The 14019-nt window shown below is 34.7% G+C and overlaps 3 protein-coding genes across 5 annotated transcripts; 2 read left to right on the top strand and 1 right to left on the bottom strand.

The window, feature by feature from the left end:
- The first annotated feature begins 1539 nt into the window (after positions 1-1539).
- LOC133670512 (RHOMBOID-like protein 13) lies at positions 1540-3548 on the top strand. 3 transcript variants are annotated; one of them, XM_062091017.1, is made up of 2 exons: positions 1540-1695; positions 1789-3548. In XM_062091017.1, exon 2 carries the CDS (start codon positions 2153-2155, stop codon positions 2960-2962), a length of 810 nt encoding a protein of 269 aa, XP_061947001.1. In that variant the 5' UTR covers positions 1540-1695; positions 1789-2152; the 3' UTR covers positions 2963-3548. The 3 variants fall into 3 exon arrangements, 1 of the variants encoding a protein (XP_061947001.1); XR_009834104.1 differs by having other exon boundaries at positions 1562-3144; positions 3322-3548; XR_009834103.1 differs by having other exon boundaries at positions 1562-3178; positions 3322-3548.
- A 1260-nt stretch (positions 3549-4808) lies between these two features.
- LOC133670440 (protein ENHANCED DISEASE RESISTANCE 2-like) lies at positions 4809-8124 on the bottom strand. Its single transcript, XM_062090936.1, has 3 exons — positions 7892-8124; positions 6119-7071; positions 4809-5114 (listed from the first exon to the last, which is right to left on the bottom strand). Coding segments are annotated over exons 2-3 (948 nt in total). The 5' UTR covers positions 7066-7071; positions 7892-8124; the 3' UTR covers positions 4809-5113.
- A 3348-nt stretch (positions 8125-11472) lies between these two features.
- Positions 11473-13339, top strand: LOC133670938 (protein STRICTOSIDINE SYNTHASE-LIKE 13-like). The gene is made up of 4 exons (XM_062091537.1): positions 11473-11840; positions 12172-12456; positions 12546-12713; positions 12940-13339. The coding sequence occupies exons 1-4, from the start codon at positions 11473-11475 to the stop codon at positions 13337-13339; spliced, it is 1221 nt and encodes a 406-aa protein (XP_061947521.1).
- The last annotated feature ends 680 nt before the right edge of the window (positions 13340-14019 follow it).

Raw genomic sequence — 14019 nt, 5'->3', positions numbered from 1 at the left:
TTTTAATTATTAGGTGACCAGTCTTTTTAGTTTTTTAAAATTTAATTTTAGTACCATATTTTATTTCCCTTATTTTCAGTCTCTTTTGATTAAAAAAAAAGAGAGAAAAGCTCACTAAATTTTAATGTAGAAAGAGAAATTCATCATTGTTGATATATCCAACCATAAAAATTATTGATTTTTATATTAATAGATTTCATTTCATGAGGATGAGGAGAGTTTGACCTAGGCATTTATTTTCTTCTCCTTGCCCAAGGAGGTAAATATGACTATATGAATAATTTTAGCTTCGGGTTGATTTTGATATTTTGAGCTATTTTTTGGGTTTTTTGTGACCATAGATAAATTTATCAAAGTGTTTTGCAGTTTTTTTATGTCAAAAATGAATTTTTAATAAAAATAAATAAATCAAAGCTTTTATTTTTCGATGACCCTTTAAGAAGTAAAAAAATAAAGCAAACTCAGGCTCAGGCGCATGGGCTCAACTGAACTCTCTTTTCATATCTTAAATCTAATCTAATAATTTAAAATTTTAGTTTGAATTAATTATTTAATATAATATTAAATTTTTAATAACTAAATAATTATTAATTTGAATCTCACCATCCTATTTATTTATTTAAAAAATAAATATAAAATAGTATGAACTTGTACAAGTTTTAAGTTCAAATAGCTTTCATTTAAATGAGTGTGTTAAAGAATAATATAAATCATATCTTTGGACTTCACCTAACAATTTAAGTTTTTAAATTGAATTGGTTCTTTGACAAACTCAACCTTTAACCAATATGATGTAATATATATTTAGTATTATGATATATAATATTTTTTAAAAATATTTTTTAATTAAAATGTATTAAAAAAATAACAAATTAGTAAGGAATGCATCAAAACTATATATAAAAAAATATCCTAAAAAGTATTATTAATTTAATATTTTTTAAAATAAAAAATAATTTGAAAAATAAACTGTAGACATGTACGTTGTTCACAATTATGCTTTAAAGAGGAAGAAATAGTAGATTAGTAGGGAACCCATGAAATCATTTTGCCACTTGCATCCTCGGACTATCTCAAGCTGATAAATTTTATTAGTTATTTTATGTGTTTATTTAAAAAAATATATAAATAGAAGAAAAAAAATTCTAAATAATTTTTTATTTTTTATTTTTAATGAATTATAAATTTTATTTTTACTTTTATTTTTATGTTTTTTTTAAGATAAACTTGATGAGTAACTAATAAAATGTAATTAGTTACTTTTTGAGTATCATTACTAAGATGTTTAAGTTTGTAGTAATAATTATTTTTTAAAGTATTTTTTTTATCTGTAAATATATTAAAATAATTTTTTTATTTTTAAAAATTATTTTATAATAATAACATATTAAAAAAATCAAAAACATAAAAAAAAATTCAAATTTTAGTTTAAACGCGTTCACAAATAGCTCCTAATCACAACTTGTGCTTTTGTCATATGTCGTTCAAACAAACTACACGTCATTTGTCCTTAAATGCCACCTCGGGGCCATAGGGGACAAACATCAATGAGGTGAGCCATGTCTCCTTGCTGTCAAAAGGGTGTACCATATATAAACTTTCAAAACCATGACATCTGTGCAAAAGACAGAAACACCCAGAAAGACAGAAATCTAGAAAGCTCAAGCAACTTCTCAATCAATTTGAAGCAAAAAGGTGACGAATTTATCTCTAAAAAATTTATCTTTTTCTCTTACTTTTTGGTGTAAAAAATCTGAACTTTCTTCTCTATTATTCTTCTTGCAATAGGAATTTCAGAACTTTAGTACCATTACTGGGATTTGCGTGTAGAATTTACTTGTACTTTATGAGGAATTAAGTGTGAGAAAAGGGTTGGTGTTTGATTATATAGAAAACCCCGATTTTTATTCATGTTGGATTGGTTAGATGTGTAAAGTTTAGGTTTTTTGGTGCTATTTTCATTTGGGGTTATTCAAATTTGTTAGATTTGAAAAGGGTTTGTGTTGTCTTATAAAGTTTTGATCTCTGAGGAGAACCCACTTTTGTTGGAGCTTTGGTGGATGTTTTGGTTGTGGAAAAGCTCTATCTGGTATTGCGTTGTTGAGTAACTTGTGGTTTTAAAGAGAGGAAGTGAACAAGGGCTTTGTCATAGATGGGGAGGCCATTGTTTTATGAGATCGTGGAAAAACCAGCTACAAGTTGTATAATTGGAATATGTTGCGCTATATGGTTTTATATACAGAAGAAAAATATCGGGTACTCTCATGTGGGATTAAGTTATGAAAATGCAGTTGAAGGGCACCATTGGAGGATAATTACCTCTGCTTTTTCACATATTAGTGTTATTCATCTTGTTTTCAATATGAGCGCGCTTTGGAGTCTAGGGGTTGTAGAACAGTTGGGGCACATTGGCCTTGGAATGGCTTATTATCTTCACTACACACTTGTGTTGGTCGTATTGTCTGGGGCACTAGTACTGGGGATGTATCATATATTGATACAAAGATTCAAGCTAGAGTATTTTCGGAGAGTGACAGCTGTTGGGTACTCTTGTGTTGTATTTGGGTGGATGACAATTCTTTCTGTGAAGCAACCATCCTCGAAGTTGGATCTTTTTGGATTCCTTTCACTTCCTATCAGTTTTGCGCCTTTTGAGTCATTGATTTTTACATCAATTATTGTTCCACAAGCGAGTTTTCTTGGCCATTTATCAGGAATTGTTGTTGGATATGCTATAGCATGGGGTTTGATACATGGGATGAACAATTTCTGGGCAATATCAATGCTTGGATGGATTGTGCTTTTTTCTGTGGTCAGTTTGAAGCGGTCAGGTGCTTATGATTTTGATTTTATTGAGATTGAATCTGTTATGGATCCTTCCCTGCCTTCTGTGCGGTTTCCTGGAACCGGTAGAACCTTGCAGATGAGTGCACTACCAGTTGAAGGTGTTGAAATCGTCTAACTTCTGTTAAAGATGTTATCCCCATTTGTTAACTAGGGGCTTTACTTTCTGAAGAGTCAAATCTCGATACTATTTAAGTATGCTCTGTCAAGCTGGACTTTTACACTGGGATTTGTCACATCTTCCCGGCTATCAAAGCTCAAGCTGGCACTCATTTCTGCTGTAGACTTACAGATCTACAGGTGCAGCTTTCTCATTCAGTCATTTATTAGAATGGTAAATGCTTGTTGTTGTAGACCAATGTGGTTTGAGATTATCAGCCATTGTTTTGCCCTCTAGTTCTTTGTTTGTTGTACTGCAGCTTTTCTTCCTTTTGAAATTCTTTGGTCTTCTGATCTCGTGATTTTCTTTTTTGTTAGGCACAATATTATTCAAGAAATGATGAAAAGTAACTTGTTCACAGATCCGTTGTAATGCAATGAAGATATTACTTTTCTATGTAACTATAAAGCTTAAAAACTGAACATGCTTTTTTGTATTCAATCTTTTGTGCTTCAGTTGTTGCTCAACTCTCTACTTGTATTTCGCACTCTTACCATTGTTTGACTTTGATGCACAAGTTTTATTTTCCTTTCTTTTGGATGAATGCTATGCTTATAGTTATTTATTGCATAAATCAATGGCTAGGGCATCTATGCACACAATGGTTGTTTGGACGACGTTTCCTGTTTCATTCCTTCACGGATCACTATCAATCATCATATGCAAAGTCGCATCCAATTTAGACTCGGGGAGGCACTGTTTCCTACTTGGCTATGGCTAAAAAAAATTGCTGGGAATGAGACTTTCCTTCGATTTCTCAGTCTGAGATTGGCAGTTATTCCAATCGTTTATATTGGATATACTCGACGTCAATGCTATCAATGTCATTGTTTGAGGGTCTCCTGCGGGTTCTCATGGATTCTTTTTGCATGGAGATCACTTTGCTCGGTTGCCCTAGCCATGAATTCTCATTGTTGAATGGTCCTTATCATTTAGCTTTCAAGTATTCCCTGATGGAACAATTAGTTCAGCTGATTTTTGTTGCCTGCTGGATTATGCACTGCTTAGGTTAAAAGAACCCAAAATACCATAAATTTAATAAGCTGTAACAGATTTTTGGACCGAGCTTACCAAACCGCAAAGCTCCAGAATGGCAGCATACTTCAGTTACGTTTGGGAACGCAGCCAAAAATTTGATTTGTTTTTTTTAAAAAAAAAAATTTAATATGGTTTGTATATTTTGGATCGTTTTGATACGTTAATATCAAAAATAAAAACACAAAATTATTTAAAAAACACCAGTAACTACACTGCTAAATATGCTCTTCATCATCTTTGAGTGCCATCTATAGTGGCTAAAACTGCTTTGATTGCGTTGCCTGAGCCCCACTAGACACAAAAGTAATGACAATCAACATAATCCAATCCTTATATCAAGCCAGAAAGAAGGTAACGTGTGGAGTCCAACGGGCAACAGTAGGCAGATTACATCAAAGCTGAGATATGTTTCATCCTTACCAAATGTGACGCTGACAGTAGTTCCTGCAGATGGCCATTGATAGCCGAAAAGAATTGACACAAAGTTGCAAGTTTTGCCGTATTACCATTAAGTTTACAGCCAACTATACAGGAAAGGGACTTAATAAGCTCAAGGAAAAGGCAATCCATAATACGATGCAAGAGGTCTAGATCAAGAAACAACAAGGTACCAACCATTAGGATTACAGCCTGTGGCAGTGGACGAGCTTGAAGCTAATCGAGGCACAATTCCAACTTGCTAAGGAAGGCTACACTTTCCTGCCTCGATCATCTCCTCATAACCCCAAGTTAATAGCAGAAATGAAATTGGCAAATTCAACTCGGCTTTTTGTGGAAATAATACTTTTGAATTACAAATGTATCAGAATAAGCTATCAACAATTTTAATACTTGCCAATAAATAACATGACTCATTGACTGCTCGCCCATATAGTATATTCATAACTACAACAAATCGAAAGAATAAAATGGCACGACTAGGACTAGCAACCAAGCAGTTGAATGCAGTGAACATTGGATACTTGTTACCACTTAAATCATTCTGTGACTTCTAGATTAAGCTACTCCAGCACGCACATATACACTGTCCAACACCCACATATACACTGTCCACCAGGAGCATCTGATTCATCTGCAAATATTACAGTTCATCAAAGGATAACAGTTAGTTCAATGCTCGACCACATTGATTGGTTAAAAGAAAAATGGATGTCAATTAATAATTTTAGAACCAGCAAGGCAAATAACTTTATAAGAATAGATTATGCACCATTACAAATGCATCACATGCATGAAATGAAATCTCTGGAACAATTCTTAAGAGAAATTTGATAATAAACAAGAGCCTTAAAAAATCTGTCACATAAAGTTTCTGCACTTCAGTTTTATAGAGAATATCTCAGAGCTTTAATCAATCTTTAACTAATTGCACAAGAGGCGCAGGATAAGTTGGACACAGTTATTGAGACATGGTACGTGTGGGAATATAGCCAACTTCTGGAGTAACCGGATTTTGTAAATTAGGGAAATGGTCTTGGGAACGGACACTGATGACGGACTTTCATCAGGAGGAAAATTTTCCAAAGCAAGGACTATGAAGTAGGATTGAGAATGTGGTGATTGATAATACTTGCATACTCAACCAAGACAGAAAATGACAGGAAAACAATAATTAACATAAGGAAGAACAACCCTAGTACTGGTATTAGAAAAGGAAAGGCAGGCATGAGAACAGATTTGGAGATTAAGGCATTGAATGGTTTTGCATGTTATACAAGTATTGTAAGTTAACAACCTCCAGATGATGGAAACAAATAATAGATTGCGTGCATCTTGGTTTAAATACCATCAATCAGCACATGTCAATATGACATACAAATGAAGAAGTTGCATGCAAAGAGTTTAATTACACATGCCAGATCCCTGTCCATCTGATTTCTGAAAAGGCAGATATTCTATGGATAAAAGCACCATGACATTATAATAGTCTTCTTGTGATGCAAACCAAAGATATTATTGAAAACTTGAGATCTTTTTTGCGAGCTCACTTTTACATGGCCCGAAACAGACCAAAATCTAAACCTTCACTCATTCAAATGTAAGAATATGAAGGTAATTGCAATTCACAACTCTTACCATTTCTTTGTGTCTTCACTCCCCTCTTTGAGCTCAGAAGTTTCATTACCATGGGTTGTGCCAGAGACAGAACTATTTTCTTGAGCCCCTGGCATGGGATGAAGGAGTTGAGAAAACCCCTGTCCAATTGACTTCCATAAGCGGGTCGGCAATGAGGACTGCAAATTATCAGTACCTCCATATGTCAGTTCATATAAGGAAGCACAAGCAGGGTTTAGATCAGAAAATCTGACAGCGCCTAAGATTCGTTCTGGAAGCTCTGAATCACTTTGAGCCTCGATGAGAAAAGCCAGGTCAACAGTCAACATTGAGATGTAACCAAACGCCAAATGAACTATTGCACTTGCAACCATTGAAGATCCGATATCCACATCTACTTCGAAGAAATTCTCTGCAACACAGTACTTGGAAGAAAGGGCACGCCCAATAATGCACACAGCCTGCTCTCCGACTGCCTTTCTTACTATCCAGGGGCCTTTGACAATGTTGGCAATCAGTTTAAGCCTTGAATTTCTAAACCCATCATCACCATTCAAGAACTGATCAACTAAAGATCCCTCAGGAAATGGCTCTGTGGCTACAAAATACGCCACAGCACTATAGTTGTCCTTACCAGGGAGTTGTAGATTAAATGCCCAAACAAAAGGCTTATCACCATCTGGAAACTCTTCATCAATAACCTTCCTCACACGGTTTTTTCGATTCTTCAAAACCTCTGAAATCTTATTAGACCCTTTAACCCAGTCAAATCCAAGAGGCTTTAAAAGATATTCTCCACCAGGGATTTTAGTCTTAGTTGTCAAATACTCTGGACCTCTTACCATGAAATAGTCTCCAGGTGGAGATGCCCAGCCATTTGAACAATTATCTGGATCAAGTAGAGGAACAGCCCCCTCTGATTTTACTCTCTCTAACCATTGATGCTCCCCATCACCGAGGCTGGCCATATGACTCTGTTTGGACCAAACATATCAATTAACCAAACGTGACAAAACAAAACCAATAATGGGAAAGATCAGACATGTGCAATCTGTGGCACAGTTCTATACATGCTCCTGCCAACTCTATGAAGATAAAAAGCACCCTCACGTCATAAAACAAAACATGCGTTGAAATGGCTAAACATTACTCTCTCAAACCCATCAAAACATAACCAGATAAAGATATTGCTATTTTCAGAGTCAAGAATCTCCATACATTAGGCACTGCAAAATTTTCTTTAAGGGGTTGTTCTATGAGCTTTTATTGACCTGAATAAAAATCTTATAATCAAGAACTAATAATTCATCGTATATATCAACACGTATAAGTGATAAGCTTTGGTACATATAGTTAAATGAACACAGTTTTCATGGAAAAATGTTTCCAAATCTACCTCGCTTTCATGAAAACAAATTCACATGAACCAAACACACAACAACATGATTGAAACCAGCAAAGAAACCCCACCAAACCAAAATCCACAGCATATGCCAAGAAAGTAAACTACACTACACCAATTACATCTAAAACCGCAAAAAGAATTAACAAATTATCAAAACCATAACCAAAACCAAAAGAGCCACCTTTAAACAAAAAAAAAAAACCACACAAACAAACATGCTATTATCTACACAAGTGTAAATTTAGCAAGAAACCCACAAAGGGCAGCTACAAAATCCTACCAGATTTGCAACCAAAAACATAAATCACTCAATAACTAAAATCCCACAAGCCAAAAGAAACACCGAAGAAATTAAGCTAAAAAAGCAATTAAAACCACAAAGTTCTAACCTTTTTGTGGAGAAGACAAAGGGTCACTCAAAGAATCAAGATTTCTGAAAAAAACCCAAATTAGAAACAGATACATAAAGGGTTTTGTCTGCTTGATTTGTCTTACAAGGAAGCTTCAAAGACAGCCTTCAATAAAGGTTAAAAGTTGTTTGCTTTTCGTTTGTATGGATTTTGATATTCCTTACGAAGAAAACTAGCTCCGTTTGTTATTTACTGAAAACTGGCTAAAGCAGTTAGCTTTGAGAGTGAGAGATGATTATGACATGGAGGAGATACCGGATAAACCGGTACCAAGTAAATTTCTGACAGATTTAATGCTGTTGACCAGTCAATGCTGTTGACCAATCAGAAAAGCTCCACGTCTCTCGGGCTACTTTGATTATCTCAAGTACATTGTTTCATGGAAAAACTACAATGTCATCCCTATTATTCTATAGAATTGCTTTTTTGCTCTCAAGTCTTTCCCTATTTTCTTTAATTAGGAGACTTAACCGCCTTGCGTTTGGTTAGTCTTTAAAGATAAAGAACAGGCAGTCAGAGGAATGCGAAAGAAACACAAAATAAATATATTTTTATAATCCTGTAAATGCTTGGAAGAAAAGGTTCCTTTTTTTAATTTTTTTTATTTGCAACCGAATGACAACAATTTATTTTTTTTTCAATTTTAACTTTAAGAATCTACATTGGGTTGACAATTAAAATTGGAACCGAATTCACTAAAAAAAACTAATTTGCCGAAGTTTGCAATCGAAATTAACAAGAAATGATTGAAGAGAGGAAATCGCTATTTCCTTCTCTCTTTTTTTTTTGTAAAATATTGATTAGGAATAATTTTTTTTATTTTTTAATATTATATTTATTAAAAATTAAATTTTATAATTTATTTTACTTTATTTTTTATAATGTTACCATAATTGAATGACTCAAGTTATGAGTTTTGTGAATTAACTCGAGTGATTCAAATTTTTTTATTTTATTTTGTAATTGGATTTTTTTTTCAATTTCATCTTTTACCATTTAAATTACTTGAAAATTAAATTTTATTATTTATTTTATTATTTTTTATTGGGTTATCTCAGTCTCATGATTCAGATTTAGAAATTAATCCGAGTTGACTTTAGTTTTTTATTTTTTATTTTTTAATTGATTTTTTTTAATTTTATTTTTTAACATTAAATTGATTGAGAATTTAGCTCAATAAATTTTTTTATTTATTTTGTATTAGAATATCATGATTTTATAACTTAGATATAAAACTTATATATTAATTTAGGTTAATCCGAGTCGATCTAATATTTTATTTTTTAATATTAAAAAAATATTATTTTAAAATTATTTTTAATTAAATTATATTTTTATTATTTTCCATATTACTGTTGAACTTGCCAAATTATTACATAAGATGACTTTCTAATTTTTAATCCTTTTGAGTTTTGAATAACATGTCAATAATATTTAAATAGTTTTTAAAATTTTTTAAAAAAATATTCAACAGCATAGCACGTATAAATGATTAAGCTCCGTTGCTAAATAGCACTGCAACCGAGTAGCAACCGATTACTTTCGGTTGGTAAAGTTTAGAACTGTATACCCCTTGTCACGTGCGGATCGATATGCCCTTCTCCTTTCCTTCTCTCCTGCGTGTTTTCTCGCTAATTTCATAGCTGCTCTCTCAACCTGGTCTGCAAGCCTTTAATGCCGGTGTTTTGCATCCTTCGGCAGGCCACTCAAGCTCCAGACAGCCTATTTCCAGCCGCCCTTTAATTTGTCGCGGGGTGATAATGTTAACCCTGCTCATCTTTCTATTTACTCGTTGATACATTAAGTTGTTGATTAAGAGAGACAGGTAATGTGTTGCGCAGCATGTGTTGAGAGAAGGTAATAGTGTTGCAGATTTTTTTAGTTAAACTGGGATGAACAAGAGTTACTAAGGCAGTAGTTGGTTTCTGTTTTGCTGCAGAAAAGACAGATACAATAGAAAAGTACATAAAAACATATAAAGAAATTGTTTTTTAAGTGAAAAGCAATTTAAAAAACTACTTTCTTGATCAATCTAATTAGGAGGATTTAGTCACACCTGGCTGCTGCATTTGAATGAAGTTCCGAGCTTTCATCAGAACTTGCGGTATCTTTCTTCCAATTCGAATTTGTGCTTTTGATTTTGAAATTGAGAAATTCAGATTATTCTCATTGCCTCCGGATTTTCGAGGTAATTATAAATCAAGGGTAGATGTAGGATTATTTGAAGACTCCCTTTATTTTAGTAGTTGATGTGTTGTAAATTCAAAATCTTCGGAGGCGTGGATGATGGTGATGGAGTACGGTGTTGAGAAATGGAGACAAAGACAACCTGGAAAGTGGTGCTAGGCTGGAAAGGTGGAGGTGAGCTAGAAATGGGGATGGTTGCTCCCCCATTTCCACCATAAATAGAGGCATTAACAAGAAAAAATAAGCAGCACAATGTAGTGCATTAGAGCAAGCAGTAGCTGTAGCAGCAGAGAGAGAGAGAGAGAGAGAGAGAGAGAGAGAGAGAGAGATGTGAGACCATTACAGAGAGTGGGAGTTAAGTTGAGGTGTTGCTCCTCCTCCATTGTCGTAGATTGTAGTTTTTTTCTCTATATAATGAAATTGGCTGCTCGGCCTGGACATAGAAGATTGCTGAACCACATAAAATTGTTGTGTTCTTGGCATCAATCACATTGTTGAGGGAACTTGGACTAAACTGCCTGTCTTTGATTCCAAAATCAGATGCTGGTATTCATCCATTGGATGTTGAAGTGATAGATTTCTTAGAGAATGGGAACTATGTCTATCCATCCTGCTATTCCTTTTCAGCTGCAATATGATCTCTGTACTATATTTAAATCAGTAGATGGGTTATTGTTTTTATGCTGATCATTCATTGTTTCAAATAACATACAAGTAATTGACATGTTAGTTGATGGATTTGAAAGTTGTTCAGTTCTTGGAAACCAGGGACAAATACAGAAAAAACAGAAACGTATTTGATTAAAGAGATGGAAATGGAACAAAAAGTAAATGTCTTTTTCATAGTTTTTGAGTAAATTTCTATATTTTCAAAACAGGAAGTATATGCCATATCTATCTCTATCATCTCTGTATTTTTTGTCCCAATACAGTAAACAAGATACCCAAAAGCTTTATCATGATGAGGCTTATCCTCTGCAGTTGTCCTATAAAAATTGTTTTGTACAAATTGCACTGCTTGTAGATGCAGCCAACTTACTTTCATCACTAGTTAAAAAGACTCCATTCATGGAGGCAATGCTTACATTTGAATGTTTCGATTGAATTAGATGTATGGATAAAATTCTATTCAGTTGCCAGAGGGAAATCATAATTTCTGGTTTTTATGTCAACAATAAGAAGAAATGCAAATAACATGGCCAACAACAGACAACCTACTTCTGAACTCAATGAAATCACGAACACTGCATGCTCTCTACTTCCTAACAAATGAAAATCAACTAAGTTGTGTCCTCACGATCCACCATTTACACCCTCACTAGATATTTCCTTACCGCAACACACATTCTCTCGATCGAACCAAGTTCCTCGAGATGGAGAAGAAAGGATCACAAAGAGATGGGACTTTGTTGCAGCATCCACTTCTCCTAGTTCTTGCTCTAGCTATAAGTTTTGTTATAATGGATCCGTTTAGAATGGGACCTTTAGGAGACCATGATTTCAAGCCTTTTAAGCATGACCTTGCCCCTTACAAGCAAGTCATGGAACACTGGCCTAGAGACAATAGAAGTCGATTAGGGTCCGGAAATTTGGAGTTTGTCGATGAAGTTTTCGGCCCTGAATCGTTGGAGTTCGACAGCCTGGGGCGAGGCCCTTACGCTGGTTTGGCCGATGGACGCGTTGTGAGATGGATGGGACAGGATGTTGGATGGGAAACCTTTGCACTTGTTACCACAAACTGGTGAGTTCTATTAATGACTTGATGAAAACAGAGAGAATATGTATTCATCTACCTTGAAATTAACCCACTTCATATCTCAACAAATCAAGAGGATCATCAAGTTCATGTAGATGATTTATAACTTGGATATACGAAAATTCTTGGCATTTTTAATTGGAGTTTTTGCCAAGTAATTAGCTTGTGTTGAGGGAAAACTTTCTCTAATCAAGTTATTAATTAAGATCAATAAGCTAGTGAATCAAATCAAAGAAGTCTGGAACATGAATTTGTTCTCTCTTTTAATATCTCCTTACTGATATGTACTAACTATTCTTCGAATTGGCTTTGAAAGGTCTGAGAAACTTTGTGCTAGAGGAGTTGACTCGACCACATCTAAGCAATGGAAGCATGAGAAACTGTGTGGTCGCCCCCTGGGTCTAAGGTTCCACAAAGAGAGTGGGAATTTGTACATTGCTGATGCTTATTATGGCCTTCTGGTAGTTGGACCTGAAGGAGGGCTTGCTACTCCTTTGGCAACTCATTTGGGAGGGGACCCAATACTCTTTGCAAATGACCTTGATATACACAAGAATGGATCCATCTTCTTTACTGACACCAGCAAGAGATACGACAGAGTGTAAGAGCACACAAAAATGGAATTTGTTTTTACAAGATTTGGCTCTTTCTGTACAATTTTGGAGCTGTTGATAGGAATTTGTTTTGCAGGGACCATTTCTTCATATTGTTGGAAGGAGAATCCACTGGTAGGCTTCTCAGATATGACCCTCCTACCAAAACAACTCATGTAGTATTGGATGGCCTAGCATTTCCAAATGGAGTGCAACTATCTAGGGACCAAACTTTCATTGTCTTCACCGAGACTACCAATTGCAGGTAATGTGCATACATCCTTGTAATTCAACAAAAAATTTCAATATCCTGACATAAATATTGAGATGTTGTATGATCCAATTCGATCGTTTCAGCGACCGACTAAAACAAACCAAATTAGTACTCCATTCAAAGATTGCACTATGAACATCATGGACATGAGTGCATGATGAGTAGTAGGTTATGACAAGCTTGATCATTTTGTAAAACATGTATGGTAATGCCACAGGCTAATGAAATACTGGCTGGAAGGACCGAAGACCGGGAGGGTGGAACTTGTCGCAAACCTGCCTGGTTTTCCGGACAACGTAAGACTTAATGATAGAGGCCAATTCTGGGTTGCAATAGATTGCTGCAGGACAGCAGCACAGGAGGTTCTTACTCAGAATCCATGGATGAAGAGTGTTTATTTCCGGTTGCCAATCCAAATGAGGTACTTAGCCAGGATGATGGGCATGAAGATGTACACAGTTGTATCCCTCTTCAATGAGAATGGAGAGATCTTGGAAGTTCTTGAGGATCCAAAGGGTGAAGTAATGAAGCTAGTGAGTGAAGTCAGGGAAGTAGAAGGGAAGCTGTGGATTGGAACAGTGGCTCATAACCACATTGCTACCCTCCCATATCCTTAGCACCAACAGCACAAATCCTGATAGTTATTTTGTTCATCTGTGCTGTGCTGCATGTTCCCTTTGATTTGGATTTTCCTTTATTTAGCAATGGTTTAACAAATTGCAGACTCCTCTGTCACTTTCCTAGCTCTGTACCCCCTTAATGTTTTTTTTTCTTTTAGATTATTCATCCCTTTGTGAACAATATGTTTTGTCAAATTGTTCGACGAAAAAACCTGGGAAAAAGCCCGAGTTATTGAGTCACTGGTCAGTAATTTTTATTGAAATTATAGTTTTTTTTTCTTGCATGTTGATCTAGTAGCATTTAAGCCCTGTTTGAACGAAGTTATTAAGAACATAGTTAGATAGAAAGTATTTAGTTGGGTTAATATTTTGTTTTTGTTTCATTAACTAAAAATCCGACTATAATTAAGCTCTGAATTATAAGTTTCTCGAATCAATTTGCTAAGATAAATCCAGTTTAATAACCATTAATTAGCTGCATAAAGTCAATTGGAATTGGATGTAGATATTGATTTGTTCACATTTTTTGTCGAAAAATTGACTCGAAATAATACAAATGAAAATTGATTTTTAACTACAACTTCAGACCACAGGTTATTTCTTCTCCTCTCAAGATAACTAATTCTCTACATAAATAGAAAATAACCACCGGGGATCGGGTTAAATTTTTAACTTAG

This window comes from Populus nigra, chromosome 13 (assembly GCF_951802175.1).
Source record: "Populus nigra chromosome 13, ddPopNigr1.1, whole genome shotgun sequence".
NCBI lineage: Eukaryota > Viridiplantae > Streptophyta > Magnoliopsida > Malpighiales > Salicaceae > Populus > Populus nigra.
The sequence above is the reverse complement of the archived record's forward strand: the minus strand, read 5'-3'. Positions and strand labels throughout refer to the sequence as shown.

What these genes read in the sequence shown, in the direction of transcription:
- LOC133670938 (XM_062091537.1), top strand. Translation starts at nt 11,473, where the DNA reads ATGGAGAAGAAAGGATCACAAAGAGATGGGACTTTGTTGCAGCATCCA. An exon ending in GCACTTGTTACCACAAACTG is followed by an intron (nt 11,841 to 12,171) that starts GTGAGTTCTATT and finishes TGGCTTTGAAAG; the next exon opens with GTCTGAGAAACTTTGTGCTA. An exon ending in AGCAAGAGATACGACAGAGT is followed by an intron (nt 12,457 to 12,545) that starts GTAAGAGCACAC and finishes TTTGTTTTGCAG; the next exon opens with GGACCATTTCTTCATATTGT.
- LOC133670440 (XM_062090936.1), bottom strand. Translation starts at nt 7,065, where the DNA reads ATGGCCAGCCTCGGTGATGGGGAGCATCAATGGTTAGAGAGAGTAAAA.
- LOC133670512 (XM_062091017.1), top strand. Translation starts at nt 2,153, where the DNA reads ATGGGGAGGCCATTGTTTTATGAGATCGTGGAAAAACCAGCTACAAGT.